The following is a 17,681-nucleotide window of genomic DNA, read 5'->3' on the forward strand; positions in this document are numbered from 1 at the left end:
GAAATTATTTCCCCAATAATTCTGCAAAAATTTCAGACTTCTAACATGTTTTTAGTTTCCTTTTAAAAGAACATTAAAAATAACTGATTTTTTTTTCCTGAGCAAGTATTAGCTTTTCAAACAATCAAACTCTCGTACTGAAATGCAAACGCTTATCACACATGTTATAAGGACTGCATTCATTAAAGTCAGCTATCAATCAGTCACACTAAAACTTTCCTTAGAACACACATTGTAATTTGCGTAAAGCCCTGCTCACTGTTACTGAGTGCTAGTTAACGAATCATTCTTTTCATTTCATGCTACAGTACCTCATGAAGTATTATCATTACTTAAAACATGAGAATATTTGGAGTTCATTACATTTTCTTACTTTGTGCTACATATGCTATGCACCAATCCTGCAAATGCAAACCTCCATTTTTCTATAAAGTTCCTTCGTAATACTGAGGATCTCCACTAATATTTTTATATTGACAGGCAACTATCTGGCTGAGGTTGTAACTAGGAAAACTAGAAGTCTGGATAGACTTACTACATTATGGAATACAAACTTCATTACATTCACTAAAAATGATCTGCAGTTGAAAACAGAAAGCACTTTATAGTTAGATTTTAAACTTAGCATACTGAGATGATTAGGAACAGCTCACATCTGCTCTGCTGACTCTTAGGCATCAGTCATGAGTCTCATTACATTTAGTGGTGGCTTTTACACCCCACTTTCAGACTCATGGTATTTCAAACAAATAAGACTTTGGAGGGATCTGTTACATGTAATGGAATAAGGTAAATAGTTTTCCGAGCCGGAATGAACCAAGTTAACTTGAAGAATACACAAACTGTCACCAAGCTAGGCAGGCACGCTCGTAGCACAACACACCACCACCACGGCAATACTGCTTCTAGGACCTGATCTGCCAGCTCTGCACAGCAGAACAACACACCACGTACACGAAACAGCTCAGTTTTGAAAAACACAGGGAGATTTCTAGCACGGTTGTACATTTTCTCATGCATAGATGATCACCGAATTGCTGTTTCAGGCTGTCTATGAAGTAAGCAAGACAACCCTGCATCAGCTTACACTCAGTTCTTGCTTTCAAAGTCCTAGGTCTGTTAGGACTAAAATTATTTTCTTTAAAGGAAAAAAGAAAAGCTTAGGTTTTTCATCAATTCCACAGCAACAAGAAGGCTTCACGCAAGTTCTGTGACCTGAAACCTTGGCTACATTTTGCAGTAAACCAGATAACAAATTTGAGGTTAACCTAAGTCAGTCATCTTTAAAGAAATCTGACTAATGTCATGTTATGTTTTACATGACAATCACCACCAGTATTATGTTTCAACTATTATGTAGAATAACGAAACATGCAACTTTATCTAACTTACCTGATGCCCGTCTGGTGAATCGGTTTATCACTGGAGCTGAAAGAGAACATGACATTTCAATCAGATTCTTTTTGTAATAGTCTAAAACACTTTAAACATCACAATGTCATACTTCATTCAAAGTGTGACAACTACAAAAATCTCTTAACCATTATTTCTGTATCTTTATAGAAACCCATGTTAACTTCATACACACTTAAACTTTTAAGCAGCTTTGCAAGAGATATGGTAGATAGTAACCAGTAAACTTTCAAGACCATTTTCAGCTTCTTAAGACTTAATGTTACTTATTACTGTTCATGACTGGCTGTGAAACATTTAGATCTGCATTTCTCTTATTTATTGAGAGCACAGAAATTGGCATCTTGCAAACAATAACACAAGCATGGATAAAAAAAATGTAAAAAAATTAATTTTACTTTTACAAAAGATACCTATTAGAAATCTGGCACCAAAGATACTCCTGTAGAGAAAAAAGACCAATTTGCAATCCCATCTGAAAGATCAACTTTTGCTTTGACTAACCTTTAAAACTCCTTGGGTAAGTCAGTAACGATGCCAACCCCCGCCCAAAGCCCCGTTTTACAGTGCAAATGCCTGTTTTACAGTGCCACCCTGGCACATCTCCAACTGCATGCTGCAAACATTTGGAATCAGACTCCCGTCTTGTTTCCAACTGGGAGAGATTGCAAAACACATCTTAAAGCACACAGCTTTGCCTCTATTTCATTTCCACCTTTACCAGCTTCTTCAAGAAATACTAGAGATACAACAGATAAAGAAATGAAGTTTTATGTTTTGCCTTCCAAATACAACCTTCAGTCTGCTTCTAATTAGTATAAAACACTGGTCTTGAACTCTGCTTTCATGTGATACACTAACTGCTGGCATGAACAGTAAGAAGAAAATCTGAATGACCTAATTTCAAACGTGGGCAGCAGCTACATTAAAAATGTATGCCCTTACAGTCCTTATTAATATTCAACCTTAAAAATTGCTGTTCATGTTTACATGGAATTGAAAAATGAAAAATATTGAACTTTTATTTTATCCCACTCAATTTTACATGGGAGTTAGGCATCATTTCTCAAACATCTAAGCCAAGATAAAGAGAAAAAAATTGCTGAGAAAACAGAAAAGACAGTAACAGCTTGAGACGCAAACTTTTTATTCCTGTGGGGAGAAAAAACTAGAGCAAAGTTACAATTTCTGGACTACAGTCACAGATGGTTTGTGCAAGCACATACAGTAGTGACAGGTCCAAGTGGCAAGAAATACACTGGGAAACCCGACTACAGCGGTTCGGAGTGCTAGTCACGAGCAAGGAAACCTCTAGTGAATAAGCTATCGCAAACCCCAAACATACATATAAATAAACAAGAGAGTAACATAACCAGTGAAGTTATTTTTAAATGTGAATTCTAATTCCCCCAACAATTTTTTTTAAATGAAAAGACAAAGCAATTTAGACACATTTTTTTTATTATAGCAGACACCATATTTTATGGAACTACTGTTTTGTAATACAGGGGGCTGTTTCATTCCTCAAAACTGTTCATTTTGTCACTGGGGTTACGGGCCAAATTCATTTCAGGACACTAGTCATGACTGTCATCATCAGATGGCTGAGCTGTTACCTCCAGCATGTAAATCAGCAGCAGTTCTCAGCAGATGTGTTCGTATAAAAAAAAAATATTTGGAATCTGACATATTTCTAGCAAGAAAGCATAAAATAATGCTCTGCTCCCATTCAAAAGCTTTCCCCAAACTCAGGGAGGGTATTTGACTTTGGCTGTCCATTCTGCACATGGTCTGTAGATATGAAGATTTAACTCCTCTAGGCAGCTACCTCAGCACATTTTACCAACACAAAAAATAATACATTAAAAAAAGAACATCTAACAAAACTAACATAATTTGGAGACTACATCTCTTTGAAACAAGTTATAGGACTGTCAAAGAGACAAGTCCTTTTCCAGCTACATACTTCTAAATTCACTCTTTTATTTGGCTGCAGGGAGCTTAATTTATTTTACAATAAATTTTATGAATTATTTACTGTTAGGGGGGAAAAAAAAAAAAAGAAGAAATAGCAAGACTGTCAGAACCTTGATAAGCAATTATTTTTGAGCTCCTGTGAATAATCAGTGTTTGAGCAGCAACCAGGCAAAGCCTTCCTCCCCAGACTGGGATTTCGTGAAGGTCATCCAAACGTGTTACTGGGAGATTTTGAAGCAGCACCCACAGTTCTTTGTTACAGAGCAAGCTGAACTACTCTCTATTTCTCTTGTAGCAAATCACAATACACTTTTGTTGGCCAGAAAGATGGAAGCATTAGCTTACAAGAAGGTCCCAGAGAATCATCAGCCCTACAGAAATTTAGCTGGTATTTTCACTACAAAGTAGATGCATGGTCAACCAGGTCGCTACAATGGCTGGCAGGATAAGCATAGTAAGGTGGGCAAAAGAAAGTCTAAGAAGGATTTTGCTGGAGTCATTAAAAAAAAAAAAAAAAATTAAATCATCTTTCAAACAGATTGGGAGGTGAAAGTCTTGGCTCAGAAACACATGGACAAACTGATGGCAGAAATATTCAATAAGGGATATTAAACGCTCCTTCTGGAGCCACAGAGCATCATGAGCAGCAGAGAGATTTCCAGGGAAGAAGCACTACTTGCTCTGCCTGTGTTTATCTTCCCTGGACATCTTTTTTTAGCCACGGTCCTTACTGAGTTCTGGGCTAGGCTGACTCTTAGGTTTGGACTGAGATAACTGTCCTGACTCACAAGGCTCAAGTGAAAGTGCACTCAGAGAGCACCATGCCAAGAGACAGTCTTGGCATCCAGGTTTAACTGTGAGGGCAGCTTTGAAATCCCGGCCACAGGGATATCGCACTTAGATCTATGGGTTCAAGCCCTGAGCTACATGCATGCACAAGAAACGATGCTTCAGTATTGCGCTTCCCACCCTGCTGCTGCAGCTGCTCCCCAACACCCCTGCTCACCATTCTCCTCCCAGCCGTGTCTGCAAGCAGCTTCTCAGGACTTTCGGTGCCTGCCTGCAGGCACAGCAGGAAGCAGCTGGCTGTTGGGCTCTGTAGGCTGCCTGAGGACTGCTCCCTACCATGAGAAACCCAGGCAGCCTTGTCAGAGGGCTACCCCATCCCTGACAACACCCGGCTTGCAACACTGCTGACACACACCAGTTCACAGCGCCACAATATTCCAGCGAGGGTAAACTCATGAAGGGAATGGGCTTGAGGCAATACCTACATGGCTACTGAAGTTAACTCTTTGGCAAAAATATACTTTATCTTAAAGGTTATAGTGACATTGTGCTGAGGGTTGGTTGCTCAGAATGATTCAATGAAACAACTTGCTAGGAAAAAACTGCTTACAGTAACTTACAGCTATGCCGCCCACCCTGGACTTGCGCAAAATGCAAAAGGAACAAAAGACATGGATTGCAAAACCTTGTCATTGCAAAATCCAGGGATTTTTCCCAATAAAGGGTAAACTGGCATACAGATAAATTCAGAACATGGCCACTGACATTTGATTTTTTTTACAGTAAGAGAAAGAGCGCTGCACCACAACTGAGCAATGTACTGCTGGGCACACAGGATCTTGTGCATGGTGTCACTCCAATATTAAACATGACTCTTCATGTTCTACTTTGTCTCAACCAAAATCTATTACAAACTTACATAGGGGAAAATGAATGGGGGGGGGGGGGGGGGGGGCGGGGAAGAGAAATGTCAGGGGTCTGTATCCTGACAAAGTTTTGATTAAACTATCATTTGAAACTGTGCAAGCTATAGATCCTTACGTGACATATTACAGTTGTTTTGTTGTTAGTGCTACATAAGAGAGAATTCCACCATCTGAGATGTTACTTGCTGGTAACGGAAATTCATGTTTGCAAATCCTTACTCAGATGACTGTACAAAAGTACAGTTTTTAAAATATTTTGGCAATACAGATCAAGTAAATAAACAGAAACAACTGATAAATGATCAAAAGAGGCTGAAGTGTTTTAATATATCTATTCACCAAGAATATAGGCTGTAAAAATATCAAACTACATGAAGCACGCACTAAAAATTTTTCCACCACTCAACAACTGTCTAACCATTGCTCCTTTCCCCACTGTATTTCACCTCTCATACTGTTCTTCATGAGCATTAAGCAGTCACCACAACAGCCCTGCAAAACAGACCATAAAAGCAGCATAATTTTGTAAGTAGAGGAGGAAATGGGGGTCTATGGCGTTGTTTGCAGAGCACCAAGACTAAGAAGGTAATGCTAAGAGAGGATCCCCAGCTGGGCGTCCTCTACACGGTTAACTTGTTCTGATAGCTTGAGCTGTCCCTTTTTGCAGACTCAGAATTTAAGTGCTCGAAGTCAAGTTTGCTTCAGAAACTGTTAGAGATTCTGGTGCCATTTATGTCACCTGGAATAAGGAGCTAAACACATCACCGCCATCAGACATGCAGCCTTCCTAAGAAGTCAGGGACTGTCAGCCTGGGATTTAACAAGAGGTTCTGCTTATCAGGGGCTGCTGAAGACACACTCAAGCACTCTGACAACCAGACCTGTATCTGGTGCCTTCTGCAGGTCTGCAAAGCAGGCAAATACACAACCCTGGGCTGTGCTGCAGAGCACACGGGGACCCATGTGTGCCCAAGCCAGGGTGAGCACACCCGGCTCCCTGCAGCCGCTCCACAGGATGGAGACTGCTCAGGCCACATTTATGGCAACTCAAGGCAATGCTCTTTTAGAGCTAAATACACAAAGCCAAAAGACCTGCTCTGAGTGACAAGGGCTGGCAGGACATTAGTGATTAATCTTCAGTATTAGTAAAAATTAGAACACTTTCCACAAGCCCCACTTTCAATTAGCCACTGTAATAATAACAACAATAATAACAGGGCAAAGGACTAAACCCCCTTAAAAAACCAACCAAACAAAAAATTAAATTCAGCCATTACATGTCTAAAGCCCTCAAATTTGGTAGCCCATAGCCCAAAAAACCCCAGCTCTATTTACAGAGCAGGAATATCGCTAATATTTCTGTTTGTATCTACCCTTTAAGACATACCTGCACCACAGCGCATCATCCTTGGGTGGAAGACTCAAATGCCCCAAGTGAGGTTATGAAACAAAAGTCACAGCCAAATTATATATTATCTTCTATCCTATCGATGGCAAAACAATGTTAAAACTCTCCAGGACCTCAACTGAGGTCAGTCGATTAAACATAGCCCAAATTTCAACAAGAAACTAAGAACCTGCTCTCAATACAGCACATGATTTTATGTAGTCTAACTCTAGTGATTTCAGAAGCGTTATTCCTGATTTATGCATGTTTTTTCATGACATAGCTCAAATTCCCAGGGCAAGTTTCAATCGATGAGCATCACGGGCACTGCAGGCTCCACCTTTTCAGTTCCAAGCTCATCTATTTCTCAGAGGTCCAGCAACTTTCAGAAATACTTTAAATTATGCCTATTGTAATCACATTCCTATATTATGCAAATTAACATTAGCCTGTCTTCTTTCATAAACAGATTATTAATTAGAATGAATTAATCAGAACAAGAGAAAAATCAAACCTAAAGGAATGCCTTTCTAAAATACATGCTTTAGTCAGACTTATGTTTTTATGTCCCAAATGGATGAAATACAGTTAACTCCCCATTACCAAGGACAATGATAGACTGCGACACCATGGATAACAACAACAGTAATTATTTGGAGCCTCTCCAATTTCCCTCCATTGCAGGAAACTTTCACTTTAGTTCAGGATTATTCCAGGCAGAATGATTATTTCAGAGCACTCCCAGGTTGAAACAGAGATAAGATAATACAATTAGGTTCATGTACCTTCACACCAGTAAGACCTCACAAAATCTCACGTAAGGCAGGACAAGCAGCACCACTGCCACCACCTTGTGTGCTCTCACCCATGACAGTCACCCACAGCCAGCCTCAGCAGGGGCACGCCTGCCTCTTCCAGCGCTGCTGTAGGTTCAACGTGGCTGGTGCTGAGCCTAGGCTAACAAAACCATCTTCCCAAAACTAACTCCAGCCAGATGCCTTCTGCAGGCACATCATGGGGGCACCCGAGCTGCCCCCGCACAGGGGCAGCTATGGGGCAGCACTGGGGCTGGCTCTAAAAGCAGTTCAGCTGTGCCTGTGCAGCCCTGCCAGCATGGATAGCAATGGCACAGGTAATCCACAACCACAGTGGCACAGACTATCCACAACAGATAATTTACCAATGGGGAATTAACAGCTGATTGTATTTACAGTCAGTACCATACCTGAGGTCAAGGTACATGGTCTTTTCTTGCTTAGAATCTCTAAATATTAAATAGTACTAGAATACAGATTTAGGAAGATGATAAAATCAAGCTGTTAAATGAAATCACATAAATTACGTAATAAAAACTGTAAAATATAGATGTCTATATTCCTCAAGAAATTTGTTGCAGTTGGAATAACTTCAGAAACTGTTTGCTCTACTCTGAAGAGCTATTCTTCCTTCTAGTTATCGGACTCCAGTTGGTACATTCACTGACAGTTTGAAGAAATTACTCTGACAAAGGAGGGAGTTGTCAGGTCTATGGAGAATGGTTCTCATCTTTTCTCTGTGAAAGGCTGTGACAACTGTGAGGAATAAGGAGAGTGGATGAGCCCAGGGAATACACAACTGTTATTATTCAGAAGACAAACAAACAGACCTTGCAATACAGTAGTTAGAGCATAGCTTTCTAAATAAGTGTGTTTCAATTTCTGGAAATTTAACAGCAGCCATAATATTTTAATGATGAAATATGTAAGATATATTGTATTATTTCCCTCACCAAATAAGTAAATCTCAAAACATTATTTTCTTAATTAAAAGCAAAATTCAAGAACAGCACATAGGCTGGGCCTTTACACAAGGAGCAAGGGTAAATCACAGCCACACAGGTGCATGCTGTAAGTAACACTGGGCCAAAGAACCTGAAAGGTTAGGCAGCATCACTGCCACCAAATTTTCCAACAAAGCAACCTTAACATTTCAGGAGAATCTGAAGTCCACTCCAAAACACTTTTTTTCCTTGGGGAGGAAAACCCACAACTCCTCAAAGGGTAGGATCTGCATGCAGGGGGATGCGGCTCCATCCAAAGAAGGGTGCGTTGCTGGAAGGTGTTGCAAGTACAGGCTCTTAGGAAGAGTGTGCTCCCTAAGGAGTCATGGCTGCTATGTACTGAAGGAGGCAGAATGCATACATATACATGCAGTCATATATACAGGCAGAATGCAGGCAGTGAGACATGAAGTAAATGCATGCTTTCAGTGAGTCCCACAGACAGTGAGTGAGAAGCCCAAGATGAGGAAGAAACGATGCTACAGTGGTAATATTTATGTGCTACTGGGAGAAAAAGTGAGAGAGAATAATTTGGCTGTTGCAAGAAAAGTAGATATTGCTGAGACAAAATAGCTACATCAGATGGGATGCCCTCAGATTTTTTTTTTATTAAAAATGATATGTACTGATTTTAAAGCCATCTGTACCATAACAAATATATACGTAATTATTCCTATCTCTGAAGGCATCAACACATCTGTAAAAGAATTAAAATATACAGAAACCAGAATATCCCGTTATCCCCATTTTTATAACACGCAACAAAATAAGCTAAATTTACAAGAGGTTGTAGTCCTAAAGGCAGTTAGTCAAAACCAAATTTTGAGATTTTTATTGGCTCTACAGATTACTTCTTTTAATTTTTCAGTCTGGAAAATTAGTTCCATTTCACTGTAAAAGAATTTGTCAAGAAAGCTAGGAAAGCCTTGTAGTCACAATAATTTGAAAACTACACCAGATAATTGTCTTGTGCTCCTTGCGATTTAGCTCTGGAGCTCATACTTGCAGAATTATGTGCTAGTACACTAGGATTGCCCCTTCCCAAACTCAACACCACACACTTCCAAAGGCTGCACAGGATTCTGTGGTCTCCTAGGACAACCTTCAAAGAAAGCCGAGATGAAGAATCCCAGCAACTTATTTTTACAAATACATAAACTATCCTAAAAAAAATTCTACCAAAAACAGCACAGAAGAAATCTGCTCTTCTTTACGTATTTCATTCCACATACTAACATGTATCTCCCAGGTAATACACATGAGTTGCTACTTCCAACCAAATCCAAACAGCAAACTTTCCTACCTCACCTCCTTCTGACGACTACACAGTAACAAGCCACAAACTATATCTTCAAAACCCAAAAGCTTGACTTGATAACTCACATCAAAAAAGCTCAGTAAAATTTTTGGCAAATTAATTCATTGATTATTAAGATGTCACACAAGAACATGAATTAAATATGTGGATAAATACCTCGGGGTTTGCTTTGCTGAAGATGAAAATGCTGTGTATCCATTTAGATACATCACTATGGTATCAAGAAAACAGCAATGTTTGTTATAAATGGAGTCCCTGAAAACATTTAATAAACAGAGAATCTAATACATTATTTCAGGATTTTTACATTATTTCCAGGTTATAATTAGTGTTGATGTTAAATATATATGTTTTTAAAATGCTACTATGGAGCAGCACACTTTCAGGGTCATGTTTTGACATGTACATACAGCCAGTCATTATGCCATAAGTTGGCTGGTTATTTAACCTGTCATAACACAAACCTCGAAAGAGAGGCAAAGAAATCTTTCCCACTTTATCAATTAAGATATTTCAGCTCTTATGAATAATTGATGCTGCACGTAATTACTAACACTGAAAATAAAAAGATGAAATGCCTGTCTGATGTGTTAGACCGATGACCCAATGCAGTGCAACGGGCTGTCACAGCCCATTAATGGGAATGAAATGCTGCTCTTGGAGAGCGTATTTACTTTTCCCACCCAAGCAGCTCATTCGAGATTTGGGCTTTTTTTTATTTTTAAATCTATCGCTTCTTTCAGATTAATGTCTCATGCTAGAGCATAAAAGTATTAAGTGAGGACGTTGCTGTATTGAATTCTTCTGTCTGAAATACGCAGTTACACAGTGCCACAAGCTACACAGAGCACATTCCCCCTTACATTCAGCCTCGTCACTGCTTGTGACCAGTACACTTGGTCATTATCTCATTAAAAGTAATAAGTCATCTAGATAAGAAAACAAAACAAAACAAAAAAAAAAATCATTCACAGCAATATTTCTAATCCTCAGTTATACCAGAGGAGGCAGCAAGTTCATTTGTGCTAGAATTTGCCTAGGCACAAGCTGCAGATGTGTACCTGGGCGGAAGCGCTGGCCTGGAGCGCTTGCTGCCCTCAACCCCAGGTTACTCAGTACATATGATGAAAACTAATGGCATGTATATGAGAAGATTTCTACCTGCCAGAGACAATATATTTCTAAAGCAAAAAGGGAGTATGAAATTAAGCCTAAAAATACCAATGGAATAAATGTATGAGGGAGGTCAGTTTTCCTGGGACATGCCCTGGTCTACAAAAACCCAGGCCTTCCCACAGAGCCCAAACCCAAGACCTGGAGCGCTGCTTTAGCTTGGTCACCACCTATAGATCCCGTTTTTCTTTCACACTCTGTTTTATACAATTTACCAAACCGCCTATTTTTCTGCCTAGCAGAGTGGGCTGGGGTTTTTTAGTTCTTTTTTTTTTTTTTTTTAACATGATCACTATACCCCAACACCACTTGCGGTAACTTCCCTCTTTGCTAAACCATTTATCACCATCTCCAAGGAATATTCTGCTATAGCCATAGCACAGTTTACAATTGCTACTAAACCCCATCCGATACAAAATGTCAGTAATGCTTTTATCTTCTTACCATCTGTAAATGGCTTCTTTCCACTTGAAATTTCATAAGCTATTTTAAGAACATTATGGTTATTTGCTTTCTAACACTGCAGCGTAGGCGTTTAGATCCAATTTCATGTTCTTTTCTGCTTTCTAATTTTGCTGCCTGAAGCATATTTACTAATGTATGCATGTTCCTAGTCAGAATGGAAGAAAAAGTGGTCATTCTGCCAAAGCTCTAGTAGCAATGCCTGAATCAGTTGGGTGGTGCTGCTCATCTGTAAAACGATCAAATTGACATCTTATATGTCATCAGGCTTCAGGATCACCATCTCATAAGATGAAGAATAATTTGCACCTGTCCTTGAATCAATGTTTGTGTCAAATGGCAAACTAGACCACCCAACATTTTACAAGAGTGACCTGTTCTCCTGAATTCCTGGTAGCCAACAGCTTCCCTTAACTATTACACAACTGTGCTTTAGGCTCGCGCTCTCTCTTTTTTTTTTTTTTTTTTTTTTTTTTTTTTTTTTTTTTACAAAATTTTGGCCTACGTTTTTTATCTCTTGACAATACCTGCAAGTTATATTTATTACAAAGGAATAAAGTTGCAATCTCACTGATGGTAGTGGGTTGGAGAAGATGTCATGGCTGTCAGTATTCTTCTCTGAGGGAGTACACCTTTGTGTGGAGTTTGTAATTATCTCATCTATTTTATATGGTTTAACAACTGTGAACATAACTGCTTTCTCCCGTACACATTCATACTACTTGTGTTTAATCCAAAGCCTCAAACCCTTTAAGACTCAGGCTTTCCTACTATTATTCATGTTTTTGTCACTTTGCCATTAGGTTATTACAACAAAACCTACGTGGGCAAACACCATTAAAACTTTCTGAAGTTAAGATTTTATACAAAGTCTCTGCCTGCTTCCTAGGACTACCTTGGCAGAAACCTGTGCTACAAAGTACCTTGATGAAGAGGTGTATGAGTATGTACAATCAGCAATCTGCATTGCCTACTTATGCACTTCCTGGCGAAATTTAAGATTTGGGACTTGATGTGTATTTTAAAGTTTGCATATTTTAAGAACATTATGTACTTAAAGGGACTTTCTCTTGCATTCATGATAATTCATTCTCAGTCGTAAAATAAACAATTTTGTTTCAGAGCATGAGGCAAAGAACATTTTCCCACTTGGTTTTAGAGAAGGGCCGAGAGATGTACCTCACCACAGTGACTCTAAAAGAAAAAGAAAAAAAAAAGCTCAAACTACAAGTGTTATTGCTTGAATACACTGAGAAGAATGGCATTGAGACTGTTTCAGGAAAAAAAAAATTTTAAAAAATATACATATAAGCATCTAAATAGAAAAATAATGACCGAAAAGAGAAGCACTTGAGTGTTATTCTGTCCTCACTCCTACCACATAAAACAAGCTTTCTGATGATACCGATGGCAGGATGGCGCTTCCTGACTCTGGGACGCCGACTGATGAAACACCTAACACAGCCCGCAGGCAGAGCATATCACCCGTTTCCTGGTCAGACATCTCACTGGTTTAACAGCCTACAAATAACATACTTCCCACCACTAGACAAACTGCTGTCTGGCAGCCAACAAAACCCGCTAGTGAAACAACAACAAAATGAAAAAGTCCCAGTGTCCTCCCACCAGCTAGGAACACATCCGCTGGAGTCACTTAACTTGGTGGCTGACACCTTCCCCAAGCTCAGGTCCCACAGGTCAGAGCGTAGTTTCTGAGAACAGGTTTGGGATATTTTTGGGTTTTGTTTTTCTGCTTCTAGTAAATCCTTGTACTCTTAGGCTGCAAGCCTGGATAACACCAGCAACATAAAAGTCTGGGCTACCAGAAACTACAGTGTTGAGATTTGAGAGGTTGAGCCAAAGTTTGAAAAGAAAAGAAAAAGGAAAAAAAAAAAGAAGATTTTACTGTTCACTTCCCATATATGTACAATGCCAAATTACTGCAAGCAGCTGTCAGGGATTACGGTGAAGCTGTTAGCCAAAGCACCCTTCATGATTTGGCCTTTCCAGTTCTCAGGGGGAAGTGAACGAAGCACAGCTGGTGCTGGTAGCTGCACCCGCTTCAACACAGGCCTTAGGTACCCTTGCGATATCAGCGCTTGTTTACTCCTGCAAACATTCAGGACAGCATGCAAACATGACTCCAGGGAGAAGGTGGGATGCAGATTCACCTTTAATGATACAAGCCTCTACCTCTGTTTCAGACAGTCAAAGCCACTGTCGACACCCACAAGACTACTGATGATGCACTAACTACAGAGACCTCAGGCGTGTTCAGGTGGACCATCGTGAATGGCTTTATGAGTCAAGGAAGGGGGTAGAGAAGGCCACCAAAGAACCCTGGTGACAGCAATACTTAAGTGGCTCCATAAATCTTCACAGGCTTAATCTTGAATTAGCTGCATACTGGCCTGTCGACATGGCATTGGCAATGCATACGCTACTGAAGACATCATGAAACCCAACTGAAGGACTGCAGATAATGGCAAAAAATCTGTCAACAATGGGCTACTGTGACTTGCAATAAAACAAATTATTGTTCTCCCTACTGATAAAGAACCACACAAAGGAGCACCACATAGACCTATCAACCTGTCAACGATGCCAAAAGAGCTGCAGAAACTTAGGTAAGCAAAGTCCACTACCTAACGTGTTTCTGTTACCCAGAAGGATATTGACGGAGGATTTTACAAATGGCGCTTCCCAAATTGCACAGCTGGCTGTCATTTTCCCTTGAACTGAGCAGGTAAAGAATGGTGGCAACTAGGGATGATAACTTTCCAAGTGACCAGGCAGCACTCTTCCTTGTACCCATTGCCTCATGACAGCTAGCTACTGAAGAAACAAAGGGCAAACAGAACATGGACCTCGTCTACACAATCACCACCATCCTGATCCTGAAATTCTCCCTTGAATGGCTAACTCTCAGTTTTGGAACATGATAGCCCCCCATCAGCTATCCCTCTCCTCACAAACACAGGCATGCAGAACATGCTGCGCCCCACAGCATAATATGTAGCATAGCATAGTTTCTGTCTTGTACTCAGTCTTGATACAACTGTGCCAGCATTTGTATAACCATGATCAAACACACTCCCATGCTGCTGCATGTTACTGTCCCAGTGCCAAGACACAAACGACAGCAAATAACATAGCATACATATGGTATAATGCCTTTGTTTACGTTCTTTTTCCAGGCCTGGACTCATCTCAAACTGTATTTCTCTTCCACGGTAACAACTCAGAACTTCCCCAGAACATTCCAGGATTATAGCCCAGACTACACAGAATACACAGAAAGAAGGAATAGAGAGCTCAGGTGCCTAACTTGGTGTGGAGATTTTTGTGCCCAAAAGGTAAAGTCTGTGCATAATGACATCAAATGTTGTCACTTCAGCCCCTTTATAAATACAGTCTTTATTCTCAAGCTGCCTCTTACTGAGTCAGTACCTGTGCCTCGATTATGGAGCCTTTGAGACCAAATAACTAATTTCTCAAGAGAATGGAGAGGTCAAAGAGATTCCACAACGTGAACATACCTGATGGACAGGTTAATACGATATGTCTTTTCTGTCCTGATCCAATCGACTTGTGCAAGAGAGGTGAGGCATGGCAAAGGAAGCTGCAGATATCAATTTACTTCAGTACCTTCTGTTGTGTTAGTGTGAAACACTACCAGATTACTGGTAGCACCTGAACAATGCCCCTCAAGAAAAGGGGTGGTCAAACTACAAATACAAAGATCTATCTTCTGTCATTTGTTTTCTTCTTACACTGCAGTAGCATTAAAAGCATTCTATGAGATGATGTGAAACTAAATCCCATTATGTCTCATGGCTCCATTACTTGCGGATCACATTCAGAAATGTCTGAGTAGTGGATTTTTTTGGTGCTACTCCATTTTGCTCAACAGTTTGGGTAGCATTTGAAAAGTTGCATCTGTTGTAAGTAAACTTCAGCATCACAGTCACTTTCGCTCCCATTTCATTCTGCCCCGGGCTAGCAAAGCTTGAGAATGTTGTCCTGACTTCCTTCTGTAACTATCTGTGAGATTCCTACCAGGGGCCAACTTTCCATGACTCTTGATAACAAAACTCTCCAATGGGCTGATTAGTCATCAGGCAGTGAAATAACTCCTGGCATCAAATAATGGTCTCCCACCAAGGGCTTTTAAAAAAAAAAAGAAAAAGTAACATACTGCACTCCCAGTTTGGATTCCCTAGCAAAATTACATTTGACAATGACACCATTACCTGAAATACAGCTAAAACCAATCGTAACAAACTTATGTGGTCATGACCTAAAGATCCCTTCCCTCTAGACCCATCCAAAAAGTCTGACGCACACTTTTTCGTGTCATCTATTTACTGTTACCTACCTGGGTAGGTTATTTGAGATTCAGGTACTGAACATGGAATACAGAGCACAGAACAAGGCAGACCAACAGACACATCTGGAGATCTGGAGTCTTGCTCTGACTCTCTGCTTTGGGGACATGGCAGAAACTCTTTACTCTGAGTCTGGTATCCTCCCCCAACCTCCACTGCCTTTCAAGAAATTCTACTTCTTTTAGAGCAGGTAAACAGTAAAGGGCAAGACTCTGCATCAGAAAGGGAAAGACAAAAACTAAGGGATGAGTTTGCTTGACTTGTTATATGTCAGACTCGCAACCCACAACTCTGAAGAAAATTCCCTATTCCCCAGGCCATGTCATATTCTGAGGGCAAGTACTGAAAGCTCTTCTCTTGAAACCAAGTCAATGTGCAAGCAAGCATGCTAAAAAGCAGATAAGATGCCTGACTCCAACCCAGCGGTCTGGATATTCAAGTGTCCACACAGAAGACAGACTAAAGTTTCTTTTTCTTTTTCAACTTACTGGACTATGCATGTTTTACATTATAGCCTCAGTAGAAAAAAATAAAATCCATTTCTGTAAAACACTTGTGAATTTCTAATATTGCTTCCTTGCTTTCTCAGCAAATTTAAAAAAAAATGTAGACTGCTTCAGAAGATCTCTGAAATTAAAAGATACTCAACTTCAGAAACTCAGGATAAACAACAAAATTTACATTCACAGTATCCACATTAGGGTACTAGAAGTGAACATGAGGAGTACTACTGCTACTTTTTCTTTTTGAAATTATTTTGGACAAGAAAAAAAGAATTCTACTTTTTGTCCTACTGTGGATTGTTTAAAAAAAAAAATTGCAAACAAGGACAACATTTTGGTTTCAAAAACACCAACACAAAGCAAATTTATTCACCCTTTATAAGCTGGGTCTATACATGACCTTCATGTTAAGTGTGACCAGAAGAGCATACCGTTTAATGTAGGATTCTGTAATGGTTATATTAAGTCCATATTAATAACCACAAACTGTCTTTTGTATAAACAATTTGGTAAATGATAGCATGCATTAGGAATATCAAGCAACACAATCTCTTCAGCATGCAGACAAGACAGTTCTGCGTTCGCTTCGTGTGAGGTTGTGCCTGTGGTGATCCGCTCCGGTTGACAAGGACGGGCTGTTGGGGGTGCCGCTACCCAAGGCCACCTCCAGCACGTTCCGCTCCCTGCAACGGCCGATCCCTTCTGGGGCAGCTGCTGGCTGGGCAAACAGCTTTGCCTTTTCCCGCTCCCTCCTACTCACTCAGGCTCATGCAGAGTTTCCATCCCCAGTCTGCCCTGTGGCTCTGCCCCCACTCTCCCCTAAATGAGTTAATGTCCATTTGGGAATACACTCTTCTTTTCATTAGAGCACAATATTATTGTTATAATGAACTTTACCAGCACGCTCCTGTGACAAAATCTGGAAGATGGCAAGCTGGCCCAGATACATGTAAGACAATGGCAAAACTCACTAAAGCTTTCTCAGTTTTGGTACTTTTATAGGCAATCTTTGTAGCCTAAACAGGCCATATAGGTTTCCTCTGTTTACAGGAGCTTTGCTGATTATTCAGGTATTCCTGCACATTTCAGCAAAAGATAAATCCATTGTTTTCTACATTTGGCCAGAAAAAATGATGCACCAGACAGAAATTTCTTAAATTCTAGCATCAGCTGGGCCCTGGACTCTAGATACTAGAGTTTTTTTTTAAAGTACTGCAGGCAAACAATGCTACATGAGCCCCTCGCAACCCTTCACGCACATATTGCTACAAGGTCCCTGAAAGATGGGGACGGCAAGTATTCCTTTTTGCCAAGTTACAGCATATGCTCAGGCACACAGTGCAAAATACTCAAAGGCACACAGCAAGTCTGTGATACACATGGAGATTTAACCCAATTTGTCTTAACTCTCAGAGCCCTACTTTTAATCGCTGGATCATTCTTCTTCCTTAAAGGATGATTATCAAGGGATGAGATTAGAAAAGACCAAACCTTAGCCTTCAGTCCAAATTCCTTTGTCTTGTGGA

General features: G+C 40.1%; 1 protein-coding gene across 1 annotated transcript in view; it reads right to left on the reverse strand.

Annotated features, from left to right (window-relative positions):
* Nucleotides 1-17,681, reverse strand: part of PRKAR2B (protein kinase cAMP-dependent type II regulatory subunit beta) — a gene marked incomplete at its 3' end in the record, with an annotated part of 86,956 nt that overhangs the window by 54,189 nt on the left and 15,086 nt on the right. Inside the window, exon 2 of the mRNA XM_082308066.1 lies at nt 1,393-1,428. Within this exon, the coding sequence (XP_082164192.1) occupies nt 1,393-1,428 (36 nt within the window). The remainder of the gene's footprint in view (nt 1-1,392; nt 1,429-17,681) is intronic.

The sequence above is a fragment of the Platalea leucorodia genome (assembly GCF_965183815.1).
Source record: "Platalea leucorodia genome assembly, chromosome: 4".
In the NCBI taxonomy this organism is placed as follows: domain Eukaryota; kingdom Metazoa; phylum Chordata; class Aves; order Pelecaniformes; family Threskiornithidae; genus Platalea; species Platalea leucorodia.